The sequence below is a fragment of the Cebidichthys violaceus genome, unplaced genomic scaffold (genome assembly GCF_023349555.1).
Source record: "Cebidichthys violaceus isolate CVI_PGR_0920_01 unplaced genomic scaffold, fCebVio1.0.p SCAF_27, whole genome shotgun sequence".
Taxonomy (NCBI): domain Eukaryota; kingdom Metazoa; phylum Chordata; class Actinopteri; order Perciformes; family Stichaeidae; genus Cebidichthys; species Cebidichthys violaceus.
The window spans coordinates 804,842-822,166 of NW_027176450.1; the positions used below are offsets into that span (position 1 = coordinate 804,842).

A 17,325-nucleotide genomic window follows, 5' to 3' on the forward strand; every position below is an offset into this window, starting at 1 on the left:
GGAAGGACAAAAGACAACACAATTCTTAAATGGCTAATTTCCTCTGTGAGTTATGGCAGCTCTTTAGTCATGTGAACAGACCCATCCTCTTTTTTTTCTTATCTTTTTCAAAACACAAATCCTAGAATTGCGACACAAAATCCTAAAAAGGTGCATGACCCTTTCGGATGTTCCTTTGGTATACAGTGGTGATTGGTAAGAGCTTGGTGCTGAGGTTGATTTCATCACCCCGCTTGCAGCAATAATATTTGGGCTGACAAGCCCAGCGGCTAACTCCAGCCGACATTCTGTGCTTGGTCAAGGGGCAACAGATCCCGGGTTGCTCCCAATGTGTCAGATTCACTGATGGTGAATAATTCAAGAGACCATGTGACAAAACAAACCGTAAGCGAACCCCTATTTTAATTACTAGAGACTACTATTTCCATGTAGCTTTCTCTGGTATTTTTGGATGGTTTATATATGTGTTGTAGGTGTACGACAATTACACCGAAAGGCAACAGGGTTGTCAGGCACACAGGCCAGTGAAAGACGAAAAAATAAAATGGACTAATTCAGGGAAATGTTCAAGTATCGACCAGCTTCACTCCAGTGCAAAACACACACCTCATTCAAAGTTCATTTCGATTTAATTAACCAGGCATTGGCATCCGGGCTCGTGTTGAACCCTGAACCAGTTCAAGTAGTTGTGTTAATTGTATTGTTTTAAACTGAAAATGAGATGTCAGACTTTCGAAGAGCACTTGAACACTGCCGCACAAACGCGCTCTTCTTTACTCGCCTTGTTACACCAATAACTTGTGAGTACTCATAAAAAAAAAAAAACAAGTATCATCAGGAGAGGCTGGCTGGTTCTCTCTACTGAGATGAAAGACTCAGCAAATGGTTTCAACATACTGCTGATGATTTTACAGTGCATCAATTAAGTGGGAAGACGGGCGAGTAGCTGTTCTTATGGAGGTTGTTTTGGTATCTTATTTGTGTGCTTCATTTACATAAACCATAAACCTCCCACCTCATTTTTTTAAACTCTCAACCACTGCTCAGTTTGTGATGTTTTCCCAGATACAGGGAACTCTCTCAGCCCGTTTAATCTACCGCAGCCCCGATCAATACACAAAGACAATCGTTTGGGTTCAACTTTCATTTATAGCATGGCTGATCAATCCGCACTACTTTCCCCAGAAAAAAAAAACACAGACTTACTTGTTCTGGGCTCGGTTGATATTGCACTCTTGCCAGACGCGCTCCACCACCTGACTGGCTTGCCGGCGTGGAATCTTGCCTCCGTGGTGACTTGTCCTGTCCACGCTGAACGCATCAGACGATGAAGGCATCTTAACCCACTTCTGGGCCGAGTGAGAGTCCACTGGGGGAGGCAAAGAGCAGGGTTAAAAAGACATTTGACAACATTTCTTAATGATGGATGAAATCAAAAGCAACCCTGGCCCTTTATAGTCTTTGTAGTCATAAAGGCACTGTACATTTACACTGTGTTTACACCACTACCTGTCTGTGCCTCCTCAGGCGATGTGGGAGGGGTGAGGGTCACCAAAGACATGGCGGGCTCTCGCTGGGAAGCAGGCACTTGGTGGCCACCAGGGTAGACGGCAGTGCAGTGGGAGGACCCCACAGGGGCCACAGCGGGGATGTCTGACTGGGGCACCAGCACGAGGCAGGCTGGGTACACCATCCGTACACCACCTGCACGTGCAGAGGCGAGATGTTCACGACACCAAAGCAGTCAAAACCAACGCAGTGACATCTACATTGAAAACAGGTCACCTCACAAAAGACTCATCTCAAATAACATTGCAAAAACTGACCTACGAGGACCTCCACAGAGGCCAGAGAGTCATCCTCCCAATCCATGTCCTCCGCTTTGTCCTCCGACACGCCATCTTTGGCGCTGGAGCTGATGGGATAGAACTGGTTCCACTCCTCAATCAGCTTCTGGGTGGGCGGGTCTGACATCTTGTACGACTGACCGGTCAGTGTCCCGTTCAGGCCGAAAGGACTCAGGATCACTAGTCCGAGGACAGAGAGACAAGACAACGTTAGTCAGCATGAGGACATCTGAAACTCACTCACTCATCACTCTCACAGGAAGAGATATTCTTAAGGTGAGAGAGTGTCGTATGCTATACAGATTCTAAAACCTCAATTTGGGATACTTCTTTTGTTCAACTCTGTATCCTTTACCTCCTGCACTTCCCTTTTCTCATTTCTTGTTCTTACTTTCATTAATCTTCCCTCTTCTCCTTCCAGCTTTATATATTTTTTACATCCTTAAATCACTTCCTTTAAAAAAAAAAAAATCCACCAGCATTTTTTGCTCGCATTTTCAACCTTTCATTGCACAGTCCTCATTCTGTCTTCTTCCATCCCTTCTTTTGTTTCCTCTTCAACAAACTTTATTTCTACCATTTCACTCTTTACTTCCTCCTTATTCTCTTATCTTGTCCAAATTCCGTTCTATCATTAGTCTCTCCTTATGCCCTTTCCTTAAGTTCTGGCCTTCAATACATACCTTCTTACTTTGCATATTTTATTCTTCTTTCCAGTTTCACTATTGCAACAATCCCCCCCCCCCCGTATGCTTTCATCTCCAACGGAATCGGCAGCGACCTTTCCAGAGCGCCGCTGGACCGAGCCGGTCCTGTCTGACACGCCAAATGCTTAGAGAGCAATCCAGACGCCAATTATTGGCAAGCGGCGGCCTCTCAGAGCCCATAAACAGAGGCTTATAAAAAAGGCCACTCCTCGGCAAACACACTTGACTGCACAGACATATGAGAGCACACAGAGAGCCCATCAGACCGCCAGTGGAACAGCCCACCATCCATCAGGGAAGGCAGATAGTACCATAAACTAGATGCATAACGCATGCATATGAGCACGGAAACCATATGCATATCATTCTTATATATATTGTAGATATATATATAAACACACATGACAAACACACACAACCTGTCTACGCATCCCATTCTCTTTCTCTACATCATGCATTTGAATGGGGGGGAAGAGAGATGCATTACCTCCCAGATCCTACAACACTTAAAGTTATCGCAAAAACAAACATGGTATGCGTGTTTATATCATGCACTCATTATATATATATATATATATATATATATATATATATATATATATATATATATATATATATATATATATATATATATATATATATATAAATTTAGCAACTTCCTTGTTATATAGTAGTTTTGATTGGTCGTAGTTTTGATTGGTCGTGGCGGAGTCTACCACTCCCAGGCAGGATTCCGATGGCCTTCCTCAGCATGAGGAACTCACAGGGGATCAATCCAGCGCAATTGTGTCCGTCAATAAGGGCCTCGATGTTTACTGTTCACTCTCTCACCATACTCACCATATCAGAACTGTATTATTAAAGCCAATAACTACCACTGCGTCACATGTAAAACATTCAACTGGCAAAACACAGCGAGGCTGTATTATTGTGAAGCACAGGAAACAATGTATTAATCATCGTTCATCAACATCCACAAACACGTGTCATTTTTGGAATTTGCCCTACTATTGTGTGGAAAACCACTCGCAGCATGAAATGTGATTACAATTATTATTGGCTGCCTTTAGAACAAGGGGAGTAAGTTGGACTGCACTGGAAAACGAATACATCTCTCCCGTTGTATTTCTGACAAATTCTTTGCTCGAGCTGTAGCATTAAACCACACTTGTTGTTACCATGGCAACCACAGGTGTCACCAAATCAACTAGGGCTGAACTCTTAAGGATGACAACATTAGACGGGGAAGGTTTGGAAACGATGAAACACTTCTGGGGGTTGTAAGGTAGTGACTGGGAGGTGTAAGGAGTGGTGGAGTGAGAGCATCACCGGGCAAAGGTTGGTACTTAGAGACACAGTGCATCCTGGATGCCCCCTCAGAACAACGGTTCACCCTCAGAACATACTGCCTCAGCAAAAATTAACCCGCAGAAGGAAGAACAAAAGGTTACGTTGCGGTACACAACAACATCCAGCTATGGTCGATCATATTAACCTTCATTTAATTCAACCCAACTTTTTTTTCCGTTTCATTTCTTGCTGCGCACACACATGTACGCACACACACACACACACTCCTAAGACCTGAGGCCAGTTGTGGAAGAGAGATCAAATTCAGCACAATTATGGAAATGTTTTACCGGTTGCCCCCATCACATCCCCACCGCACCCTCTCCTCCATCCTCTCTGGTTATCTCTCTCTGACTGTGAGCCTATCTCTGGCTCCCTGAAGACATGTCAAATGTGCTCAGATCAGTGTAATGGGCTGAGAGTTCATTACATTCACTCTGCGCCCTTTTATGAGGTCACATCCTGGAGAGGTCTGCCTGCCGGAGCACTCTGCCGCGTAGTAAACCAAGCTTGGCAGAGGCGAGGGGGAGGAGGAGGGGGCTGGATGGATGAAGGGGGATGGAAGTCAGCCCTTCCTCGACGCTATGCTTGGTTAGCCAGGAGGAGATGCACTGCGGCGGTGAAAACACACACACCTGTGTATTGACACTCGGCGTACTCAATGACAAAACACACAGACGGTGCTGAATGTAATACACACACACTATAGAGATGCTGGTCTGCTAACTCTCAACGTTGGGGAAGGGATGCCTCAGTTTGTCCCATCAAAATGAGAATTTCTAGAATTTTTAAAATTTTAATCGTTAAATTTCAAGATCCTCAAGCAATTTTACTGAAGCAATGTTATCTCACATTGGACTAAGAGGAGGTGTGTGTGTGTGTGTGTGTGTGTGTGTGTGTGTGTGTGTGTGTGTGTGTGTGTGTGTGTGAGAGAGAGTGTGTGTGTGTCTTTGTGGAGGAACTTGACATGAAGATTTTAAAGACAAAAGGACATTCATTGACCAATAAAATGAGCTCTAAGTAACTATCTACTAGTTGGTGGCTGGGGAGCAATGTGATCATCTTAAATGTCCAGCAAACCCCATCACCGTCCTCACAGCAATCCATACGCCAAGATCCAATAATCGGTTTATTTTTATCCAAGACACCGGTCTTTAACTAGACGGGACATTATCACCTCCCTTCAGGAGAGCTCTACACAGTTAATGGGTGGGCTATAGAGGAATTACTGTGGTGAGTGGAGGAAGAGATCACTGTTATTACTCTGGAGGGGGTGTAAGGAGAGGGGAGGGCTGAATCCCATCTATTTAACTGAAGATGAGCAGGTGAGAGAGGACAACATTTTGCGTCGCTAAATTTAGGACACAAAAAATTAAGGAATTTTAAGATTTTGATCGTAAAATAATTGTCTGACTCAAATGAAATGTCTCATGAAGTGCTCCTTTGAAGAAGAAAACTTCAAGAAGCTAAGGTGTGAGTAATTGATGTACAAATGGTCATTTTGGGGGCAAAGTACTCCTTTAAGTCAACGACAGGGTCTTTTTCTGTGACATCGGCTGCAGAGGGAAGGATCAGGGGAATTGAGCACATATACAGCCAAATAATGCATGAGGGAGATATTCATACCTCACTCCGTTACAAATACAATCAGGGTGATTGTGTTGTTCAGAGAGCTACCTATTTCCTCCCCTCCACAAAGTAAATGGTTATGACATTAACATTTACTTGTGTGAGGGGAAACGAAAGCAAACAATGGTTTTGAGATTATATAGTGTTTGGTTTAGGGCGGGGTAATGAATTTAGAGCCAATGATGGAATATCATTAGAGCCAAACATTTTTATAGCTTCACTCCACCATAATTTAAAGTGACTACAGTAGTAACTGGCTGCAGGCCAATCCGTAATGAAAGACAGCCTGACAGAAGATTGTATATACATTATCTTGGCAACAGCACACACACAGCTTACAAACATAATTCATTAAAAAAACCTACACTCATACATTTGCGCTGAGCATTTAACGTTAACATGGAAATATTTTTAAAAGAAAAAAATGCCTCTGAAAGCATAATTCTCTTATCTGCTCGAGTATATTCCACCTTATCTGCTTGAGCCAACAGGCAGTGTGCTTTGCTAAATAACAGCCTGAAGTTATTTGGAGCTAAGTGGGGTCCTTGAATCCTGAGGATTAACTTGTGTTTTAGAAGATGCTATTTCTGAGATTAATCGTAAGCAGTAATGTGCGTACAAAAACATGTTGAGCTTTTCTTTTTGTACCGTATTTTCCGCACTATAAGGCGCACTTAAAAGCCTTTAATTTTCTCAAAAAACGACAGTGCGCCTTGTAATCCGGAGCGCCTTATACAGTTGTGGTCAAAAGTTTACATACACTTGTAAAGAACATAATGTCATGACTCTCTTGAGTTTCCAGTTATTTCTACAACTCTGATTTTTCTCTGATAGAGTGATTGGAACAGATACTTCTTTGTCACAAAAAACATTCATGAAGTTTGGTTCTTTCATGACTTTATTATGGGTTAACAGAAAAAGTGACAAAATCTGCTGGGTCAAAAATATACATACAGCAACATGAATTAGCAATTTTGGTGACTTAGAAAGTTGTGTCAATGAAATGAGCTTCATAGCATGGCCTCTTAACTTCTTGTGAGTGATTATGAGTGACTACAGCCGGTGACTTCTCTGAGGCCATTAAATAGGGCTCATTGGATACAAACGCCCACAAACGCTACAATGGGAAAGTCAAAGGAGCTCAGCATGGATCTGAAAAAGCGAATCATTGACTTGAACAAGTCAGGAAAGTCACTTGGAGCCATTTCAAAGCAGCTGCAGGTCCCAAGAGCAACAGTGCAAACAATTGTTTGTAAGTATAAAGTCCATGGCACTGTTTTGTCACTGCCACGATCAGGAAGAAAACGCAAGCTATCACCTTCTGCTGAGAGAAAATTGGTCAGGAGGGTGAAGAGTCAACCGAGAACCACCAAAAAGCAGATCTGCCAAGAATTAGAAGCTGCTGGAACACAGGTGTCAGTGTCCACAGTCAAGCGTGTTTTGCATCTCCATGGACTGAGAGGCTGCCGTGCAAGAAGGAAGCCCTTGCTCCAAAAGCGGCACCTTAAGGCTCGACTGAAGTTTGCTGCTGATCACATGGACAAAGATAAGACCTTCTGGAGGAAAGTTCTGTGGTCAGACGAAACAAAAATCGAGCTGTTTGGCCACAATGCCCAGCAATATGTTTGGAGGAGAAAAGGTGAGGCCTTTAACCCCAAGAACACCATGCCTACCGTCAAGCACGGTGGTGGTAGTATTATGCTGTGGGGCTGTTTTGCTGCCAATGGAACTGGTGCTTTACAGAGAGTAAATGGGATAATGAAGAAGGAGGATTACCTTCAAATTCTTCAGGATAACCTAAAATCATCAGCCCGAAGGTTGGGTCTTGGGCGCAGTTGGGTGTTCCAACAGGACAATGACCCCAAACACACATCAAAAGTGGTAATGGAATGGCTAAATCAGGCTAGAATTAGGGTTTTAGAAAGGCCTTCCCAAAGTCCTGACTTAAATCCCATTGAGAACATGTGGACAATGCTGAAGAAACAAGTCCATGTCAGAAAGCCAACAAATTTAACTGAACTGCACCAATTCTGTCAAGAGGAGTGGTCAAAGATTCAACGAGAAGCTTGCCAGAAGCTTGTGGATGGCTACCAAAAGCTCCTAATTGAAGTGAAAATGGCCAAGGGACATGTAACCAAATATTAGCACTGCTGTATGTATATTTTTGACCCAGCAGATTTGATCACTTCTTCTGTTAACCCATAATAAAGTAATGACAGAACCAAACTTCATGAATGTTTTTTGTGACAAAGAAGTATCTGTTCCAATCACTCTATCAGAGAAAAATCAGAGTTGTAGAAATAACGGGGAAACTCAAGAGAGCCATGACATTATGTTCTTTACAAGTGTATGTAAACTTTTGACCACAACTGTATATGGATCAATTGGTTAATTGGTTGATCCATACTGGTTGTACACGGCGCTCTGTCAAAATGTTTCAGTACGACTGGTAAACTACAAAGCCGCACCGCTTGCAGCATTACGGCTGTCGTAGTCAGGGGCGTCGCCGAAGTAATAGCGGTAAACACCGGTACTGTGCTGTAGTAGCTTCTATTCTATGCGCCTTATAATCCGGTGCGCCCTATATATAAAAACAGTTCTAAAATAGGCCATTCATTGAAGGTGCGCCTTATAATCCGGTGCGCCTTATAGTGCGGAAAATACGGTAGTTAAAAGTGGCTTCCTGAAAGTAAACGCATTTGCAGCACGTCCACTAGATGTTACAACGTTACCTTCCGATGTCTTATGAGCATACTTTTTTATTTTGTTATTTAGGCAAAGCCATATAATTCACAGCTGATTTTTCAAAAGTTTAAAGTTCATACTCAGACAGCTGCTGTGGTGCCAGCATGAAAATGATTCCCATATTCAGAGTTTGGGTCTGACTGAGACATTCTGCTTGTCAAAATAAATTAATGTTAACGTTTGGTAATTTATCCCTAAATGTATTTTTACTAGGTCACAGTGTGTCAAGTATCCTCCTCAGATAACCCTACATTATAGCTCACATTGGAAATCACAAAAAATAAATAAATCAATAAAAATCAATAAATAGGCTAAAGTTTGAATGCACACACACGCATGTGTACAAACATGCAAATGTCAGGGGGGCTTCTACTGGATTCTGTCAACTGATTACAGCCTTTTGTTTTGTAATGAGGAAATTCCAAGGCAGTCTTAAAGCAAAGAACTAAAGAGAGAACAAAAAGCAAGACAGAGTAGCTGTATTTATTCCCTCCCACAAAAAATCACTCTGTTTATTCATCTGTCGCGCGCATACTTGGAGGGTAATGTTGTGTCTCACCATAACTGTGTGGCGCTCCGCTTGAGGGTCAAATCAAAGTGACACATTATAGCGCAACACTGTCTGTGTGTTTATCCAGCCACTGAGCTGCTGATCAGCTTTTCAGGAAACATGTGGCTATGATGTGTACCAGCAACAAGCGTTCTTTTTTTTTTTTTTTTAATGACAACCCAAGGCACCATAATTACATATGAGGTTTAAGTCACATTCTGTGTTTGTTTCTAACTGGCCCAAAGGGGGGCTGCAGAATTCCCCGAAGGATGCAGTGTTTGCTGTTGCCGTGTTGTTTGCTTTAATTGTTTTAGCTCCAACAGTGCATTTGGACTTTTCCCAGTGGATTCTGAGCCGCTCACAAAGTGACGGCAGTGTACTGAGGACTGAAAAAAAACGAACAAAAACCTACCTTGGAAGGGACTGGACGCTTGCTGAGCCAGAGTGAGGTGCTCCTCCGTCAGATGGTACACGGGCTGGTGCTGGTTGATCTCCACACTGGTGCACACGTTGCTCTCGCCGTGCAAGAAGAAGGTAAAGGCGCAGGACAGGTGCTCACTGTGAGGGCGAAGAGAGAGAGAGAACAGAGATGAGTCGTTTTGGATCACGCTACTTTAATACGCACCTTTGAAAAGAACGACTACGTGTGCAGAGATTAACTCCGATAGAGTGCGAGGTGAGGTGGAGAAGTGACTGCCGTGGGGAAAAGGGAGCAGATCAGATCAGTCTAGTTCATGATGCTGCTCACAGGGAGAGAAAAAGAGTTGGCAGGGAGAGGTAGAGACAGAAAATATGATGTAAAGGCCTGACTTTTTTTTTTTTTTTGGAATCTCTCCTCTCACTCTGTTTTGACAAACGGAGACTGTTGATCAGAGAGATGAAGCCAGAGATAGACACAAGGGAGCAAAAGAAGACGCTACTAATGTGTGTACCCTCTGGTGATATAAAGACGCCTCATGAGTAGGGTTGGGTACCGAAAACCGGTGCCAAAATGGTCCAGTGCCTACCGGACCGAAACACAACGCAGATGTCGGTGCTTCCTTTCGGTGCCTGAGCCAACTGAAATACGTTCAGTGCTTCCTTTCGGTGCCTGAGCCAACTGAAATACGTTCAGTGCTTCCTTTCGGTGCCTTTCGGTGCCAAGGCAAATATGCTCATATTTCTGCAAAAGAATTGCTGAAGTTTATTTATATTTATTTAAGTATACGATAAACTGTTGTTAACAGTTAATATATTGTTCATAGTTTGATGTTAAAAAGTTTGAAGCTGTAGTTTGAAGTCAAGTGTTTTGTATTTATTTATATTTATAGTATACTTCAAACAGTTAATATATTGTTCAATTTGAAGAAAACAAATTGCCTTGGCAATAAAAAAAAGGCTTTCTTTAATGTCGTCAATCGTCATTTTGTGTTTGTTTTTTTAAAGTATCGGTTCAGGCACCATTTAGGCACCGGTATAGTTTTAAAAAAGTATCGTTTTAGCACCGGTATCGGGAAAAACCCCATCCCTACTCATGAGCCGGCGTCAAATTGTTCTGATACCGCTGCAGACAATAATTAAGAGGTGCATGCTTCCAGCGGGATGTTAAATAGTAATCCCCTCAATAAATGTCACACATGGGTGGGAAACTTGAGTTTAGAGACTTAAAACGGCCAAGTAAGTCAACCAAGCGGTGCTCGCAGGTGGTATGAGCGGGTGTGCTTCTGTCCTTCTGGTGTGGATAGCGCTGTGTGTGTCTGTAAAACAAAGGGGCAAGCCCGGACTAACCCTGGCTCTCTCGCCAATACGCTCAGCTTCTCTCTCTCCCTCTCTGTCTCTGCTTAAACAACGCTTGTCTGTGCCAGTCTGACCTCGACAGCACACAACAAAAGTGACAAGTTGAAGAAGAAACGGAAAGCAAGGACGAGGCAGACGGAAGGAGAGAGAGGGACAGAGCACAATGCAGGCCGTTGTCTGCAGGCCTTCCTCTCTCCTTCAGCCCGTCCTCGTCCGTCTCACACACACACACACACACACACACACACACACACACACACACACACCCCCGCAAAAACGCACAAATGCAGAGAGACGCCGCAAGTGGCGGATGAGCGAATGAAAGTGAGCACTGTGAATTTGGAAGTGGATCAAAGAGGGTTGCCTCCTCCGAGGATTTGGTTAAGCAAATATCAGTCTTCTCTCTCTGGCACACCTACTCTGCAGAGGATTAAAGAGAAGGAGCAGAGTGGGAGAGCGAGGCAGAGAGAGAGCACACTTCAATAAGATAATACCACCTACGTAGAGGAGAGATGCCCTAAGCCCCCCAGAGCTTCACATTCCTCTTACACTGCCACTTGTTTTTTTGTGTTTTTTTCTGTCAAAATGAGGTGGTGCTAGTTAGTGAATGGCTGTGAATGTATGATATTCAAAATTGGACAGCTGGAAGCAAGTCAATGGCAAGGCCAATGAGGGTGAGTGAGAGCGAGAGGGGGGATTAGATATTCAGGTATCGGACTGCAACTGCTGTGAAATTTAAGGATAGGTTCAGATTTTTTTTCTGTCATGATACAATATTTACATGCCTGTATGTGCAGTGAAAGCTCTACTGGTCGTTGTTATCATTCCTAAGCTTTACACTAGCCATAGAGTGATCCTGTCATCACTACAACCTAAGTCACGGCAGACAAATCCACAGTCTTCATCCTGTACAACTGGTCGGAAAGCAGCCCTCCATTCTGCGGGTTTCTGCAGAAGCCAATATGAGTCTCAATTGGGTGTCTTTTAAAGTTATGGTCTTTTTAGTGCTAACTTCCCTCTTTGGGTTTCCACACAGTGTTTCCGTGCTGAGCTGCACATAAAGGGACTACAGAAAGAGAGCCGGACACTAAAAAGACTAACTTTGGAAGAAGTCCACTTAATTTGTCAATTTGGATGACATTACCGCTGCATGAGAAAGCACAGCCGCCTCATTCATTTGAATGAGTCCACTGTGTTGATGCACAGTCAAATAACGCAGGGTCGGCCCAGCAGAACAGTTGGACCTGACTCCACTTTTGCCAGACCACAATGTGGCATCCTGGACGACCAAAAACGTTTAAGCACACATTCCTGCTAGATTACTTAATCACATGAACGGCGTCTATCTACCGCTTGCCTCGCTATCGGCACAATGAAAGATGAAATTATTGCTGCCGTGATGAAATCCTGTCTCGTAATGGTATAAACTGCTCTGCAGTGTTTTTTCATCTTTCAGCCTGAGGCACACACCCCCACCAACATTGATGACCATTGTTGGTACAATACAATCCTCCAAAGTCATTATATTTGTGCCACAAAGACTGTATCAAGTAATTACTCATCTCATCTCATCTGTATCCGCTTAACCAGGATTGGGTCGCGGGGGCAACAGCTCCAGCAGGGGACCCCAAACTTCCCTTTCTTGGGCCACAGCTCTGACTGGGGGATCCCGAGGCACTCCCAGGCCAGTTTGGAGATATAGTCCCTCCACCTGGTCCTGGGCCTCCCTCGGGGTCTCCTCCCAGCTGGTCGTGCCTGGAACACCTCCCTAGGGAGGCGCCCAGGTGGCATCCTTACCCGATGCCCGAACCACCTCAACTGGCTCCTTTCCACGCAAAGGAGCAGCGGCTCTACTCCAAGTCCCTCACGGATGACTGAACTTCTCACCCTATCTCTAAGGGAGATGCCAGCCACCCTCCTGAGGAAACCCATTTCTGCCGCTTGTACCCGCGATCTAATTCTTTCGGTCGTGACCCAGTCCACATGACCATAGGTGAGGGTAGAAACAAAGATTGCCCGGTAGATAGAGAGCTTTGCCTTGCGGCTCAGCTCTCTTTTCGTCACAACGGTGCGGTAGAGCGACTGCAATACCACCCCAGCTGCTCCGATTCTCCGGCCAATCTCACGTTCCATTGTTCCCTCACTCGCGAACAAGACCCTGAGGTACTTGAACTCCTTCACTTGGGGTAAGGACTCATTCCCTACCCGGAGTGGGCAATCCATCGGTTTCCTGCTGATAACCATAGCCTCAGATTTAGAGGTGCTGATCCTCATCCCAACAGCTTCACACTCGGATGCGAACCGATCCAGTGAGTGTTGGAGGTCACAGCCCGATGAAGACATCAGGACCACATCATCTGCAAACAGCAGCGATGCAATCCTCAGCCCACCGAACTGTAAACACTCCTCCCCACGACTACACCTCGATATCCTGTCCATGAATACCACAAACGGGATTGGTGACAAAGCGCAGCCCTGGCGGAGGCCAACCCTCACCGGAAACGACTCTGACTTACTGCCGCGGACCCGGACACAGCTCTCGCTTTGGGCGTACAGGGATTGGATGGCCCTCAGAAGTGGCCCCCTCACCCCATACTCCCGCAGCACCTCCCACAGTATCTCCCGGGGGACCCGGTCATACGCCTTCTCCAGGTCCACAAAACACATGTAGACCGGATGGGCGTATTCCCAAGCCCCCTCCAGGATCCTTGCGAGAGTGAAGAGCTGGTCCGTTGTTCCACGGCCAGGACGGAATTCGCATTGTTCCTCTTCAATCCGAGGTTCGACTATTGGCCGAACCCTCCTTTCCAGCACCTTGGAGTAGACTTTACCAGAGAGGTGTCCAAAACATACGGCCTCAGATCCGATGATACGATAACAAAATCGATCGACCTTCGGCCTAGGGTGCTCTGGTACCACATGAACATCCTTATGCTCGAACATGGTGTCCGTTATGGACAATCCATGACTAGCACAGAAGTCCAACAACAAACGACTGCTCGGATTTAGATCAGGGAGGCCGTTCCTCCCAATCACACCTCTCCAGGTATCCCCATCATTGCCCACGTGCGCGTTGAAATCCCCCAGCAGAACTATGGAGTCCCCCACTGGAGCCCCATACAGGACTCCAGTCAGGGTCTCTAAGAAGGCTGAATACTCTGAACTGTTGTTCGGTGCATATGCATAGACAACAGTCTTTCCCTCCCATAAGCCGCAGGCGTAGGGAGTCAAGTAATTACATTGTTATAAAAACTGAAAGAAAATTTAGACTAGACTGTCAAATATTATCTGCACAACAAATATCAGCAAATTGTTTTAATGGAATAATCTAGGAAAAAGACTGAGGCCTCAGTATAAAATCTTATAATAGTGTTGGTTCTCGGCCCTTTAAGAAATGACGGTGTTTGTGCTGTGCGTTTTACACAGAAACAGGTAACACTGCGGAGCAAAGTCGCCTTTGTTTGGGAGGCGTATCATGACTGCTCCAGGTGCTGGAGTAGTCAATGACACTAGGCTCCTGCGGTGTGTGTGTGTGTGTGTGTGTGTGTGTGTGTGTGTGTGTGTGTGTGTGTGTGTGTGTGTGTGTGTGTGTGTGTGTGTATGTGTGTGTGTGTGTGTATGTGTTGCATACAACACCGTCCAGTCCTGGGGCAGGGCTTGTCACCGAACCAGCTGGAGCATGTGTGAGAAACGGCAAGTAGAAAAGTAGAGATGGAGAGTCGAACTGTAGCCAGGCATGAGTCTTCCTCATTAGCAAAGCATGGAGCAGAGTACTAGGAGCAGAGTATTAGGAGCAGTGGCAAACTTGGAATGAGACGGACTGGAGAGGGGTGCTGGGGCTATTTCAGACTCACTTCAAAGTAATAAACCATTTTTGTGGGCTGGTTATCCTCTCGAGCAATATCTACGTTGCCATTACAAGAACGTCAAAGCTGACCAACGGAGCCTCGACAGCGACAAGGGGAGGAGAGGAAAAGCAAGTGCCACCGAGAATACAACAGAGGAAGAGCAAATGTGTTGCTAGTGTTCTGCAGACATCAACAGATCTACCGTTCTCCTCTCACACGCGAAGCAAAGCTGACGCTACACATTCACACACACATCTGCGTTTGCAGGTCACTTGGAAGCTTGAGGTGGAGGGCTGCCATCTGTGGCTCAGCAGGCAGTAGTACAACCCAACTCACTCACTCACTCACACACTCACACACAGAGCAGTCTGTACACAATCATTAGTTAAGAATCGATTTAAAAGCTGCTACAATACTGTCGGTGTCAGCTGATTGGTTAAGAAGATTATCAGACATGCAAGCTGTTGACATGACATGCTAAATGATCACGTTACCGCCGCGATTAGAGGACTACGTGTTCTATATGAACGGCTCACTTTACATCGCCAAATGTCACCTCATGTCTACACAATTTTGTATTATGCAACTGTAATATTTCAGGTCACATGGACCACTGGAGATAATCCTGGATGCCAGTCTCTTTATAAGCTGTGATTTGTATTCACTATTGACCCGACCGAACAGCTGGACACTTAAACCACTACCAGAGTGATTGCCGACAGAGCAGGCGTGGTTCAGAAAGCCAACAGGTGCTCGGTTAGCACTTGGCCGAGTAAGCAGCGAAAACGGCAACAAAAACGGCAGCACATGACACGTTTCCTCACCGCCGCGTCTCTCAGCGACACACAAAGGCAGCAGGATTTAGGGAAGCTTGTGCTGTGACAAAACTGCAGCGCAAGCCAACCGGATGAGTCAGTCTGTCCGTGCACAGGAGTGTTGTTCACTGCCCTGTCCACACGCGCGAACACGTGCACCATCGTGCTAAATTCATGCACAGTAACACAACATGTGCAAACAACAGCTGGAAAGCATGGTGGGAAAGTGTGTGTTGAGCAGGTCTAGTGTAGGCACAGGGAAAGCCAAAACACAGATTTAGCAAGTATTTTCTTTTATAGTACTACAGACGAAAAAGTCTATTTCAGTAACCTCCAGAAAACTGAGAATAAACAATATACACATCTATTTTTGTTTATGATTAAACTATACGCTGAATTCTTTTGTAAATTAGTTGAAATCATAAAAGGAACCACTCAACATTTTGGGGAATATATTCATTCCCTCTCTCTCTCTCTCTTGCCAAGTTAGATTCCGTTTATTATCCTTTCAGAAATGCATTTTAACAATCTTATCAACTTTGTTCTTGTCAACTACAGACAGTAAGAAATATCAAGCAATAAAACAGAGTTAGACATGATTGATATAAGAGAACCAGTGTCTGACTGTCTCCTCTAGCGCATGAAGTAACTGAAAGCGGAGTGGACAGCCCCAGAGCTGAGACTGCAGCTAAGCTCACCCAGCTAGGACCTGAGGCTACGCCACCACCCAGTCTGCTCCTGGCTGATGTCCGGCTGCAGCCCAATTCGGGCTAATCCAGCAACGGGAAGTCGGTGACTGTTCTAACAGGTTGTGGCAATGTGGACTCTCGGATCAAGCCGTACTGGACAGAGCGCAGGATGAAAAGATGGACGCCACTGAGTCGTAAATATGAAGTTACAGCGAGCAGCCAGTCTCGGCCAGGCGCAGCGACATACTGCCCTTCTGCCTCAACTCCAAATGAAACCATAATGAAATTATGGTTTAATTTCAAAACTGTGTCTTACTTTACCTAAGGGTCCACAGGAACCCCCTGAGGGACCCCTTGGGGCCTTTCTCCATCGCACATTGTCTGTTAAAGTGTCGACCCTGCCTCAAGACTCAGGGATTTTAGAATGTAGTCTCCCCTGCTGCAAGATACTGCTTACATTACAAAAAAAAGGCCAAAACCCAAGGCTAGTGTTGAGTACCACAGAAAACTCTGTGTGTGTGTGTGTGTGTGTGTGTGTGTGTGTGTGTGTGTGTGTGTGTGTGTGTGTGTGAGAGATTAAAATACCACCTGTCAGCAGCACGTTGTGCATGAACTAATGGACGGATGCAGAAATCCCTCTTTAAACACTTTCTCATCTTGTTTGTTTGCTCTATTATTAGAGGAATTAAATGCATCCTTTTAATAATAGAGAGAAACTATGAGACAGTGTACCCAAAAACAGCCTTCAAAACAACTCAACACTTGTCAGACTGCTGTTCATTAATGAGATGTGTGGCATCACATGTTATCGTTGTCTCTCAGTCATGTTGAGAGAGAACATAAAGGAGGGAGGGTTACTGCTGGAGCAGGAAAAAAAAAAAAAAATGTAATCACCTTTTCTCTCTCTGTCTCCACCTTTCCTCCCACTCTCCTCTGCTCTGCTCTTCCATCTATTAAATGGCAGATAGACCGGCCTGCTCTCTGATCTGCTCTCCTCGCCGTCGCTCACTCGCACGCCACTGACTGTCCGCTGAGGGTACGCCCCGCTCCACCTCTCGAATGCAAATGGCCAGTGGCCTTTGGCTCGGTAAGGAGACAATAAGATAATCCAGTGAGGATTTGGAGCGTGGCCCGCACACAAAGGAGGGCAGGTGGGCACATTTGCCTTCAGCTGGCATGCCATGGAAATGAGGTGCCAAAGGCCAGCGGAGCTCTGTGCGGCGGAGGTGGGGGAGTGACAGCCTCCATCAGTGTCAAATGGGCGGTCTGCTGTGTAGCACACAAACAGATGACCGGGCATTTAATCGTCCCAAAGTTGTGATATGACATTTATTTACAAAAAGGTATTCATACATTGCTGCTTGTATTA

The 17,325-nt window shown here is 45.1% G+C and overlaps 1 protein-coding gene across 3 annotated transcripts in view; it reads right to left on the reverse strand.

The window, feature by feature from the left end:
- Positions 1-17,325, reverse strand: part of med13a (mediator complex subunit 13a) — a 75,184-nt gene that overhangs the window by 26,396 nt on the left and 31,463 nt on the right. For 2 of the 3 annotated variants that reach the window (XM_068721173.1, XM_068721172.1), the window contains 4 exons: positions 9,241-9,386; positions 1,827-2,027; positions 1,507-1,704; positions 1,207-1,369 (listed from right to left, as the gene is read on the reverse strand). In XM_068721173.1, the coding sequence (XP_068577274.1) occupies positions 1,207-1,369; positions 1,507-1,704; positions 1,827-2,027; positions 9,241-9,386 (708 nt within the window). The remainder of the gene's footprint in view (positions 1-1,206; positions 1,370-1,506; positions 1,705-1,826; positions 2,028-9,240; positions 9,387-17,325) is intronic. The other variant, XM_068721174.1, reaches the window with a different exon arrangement.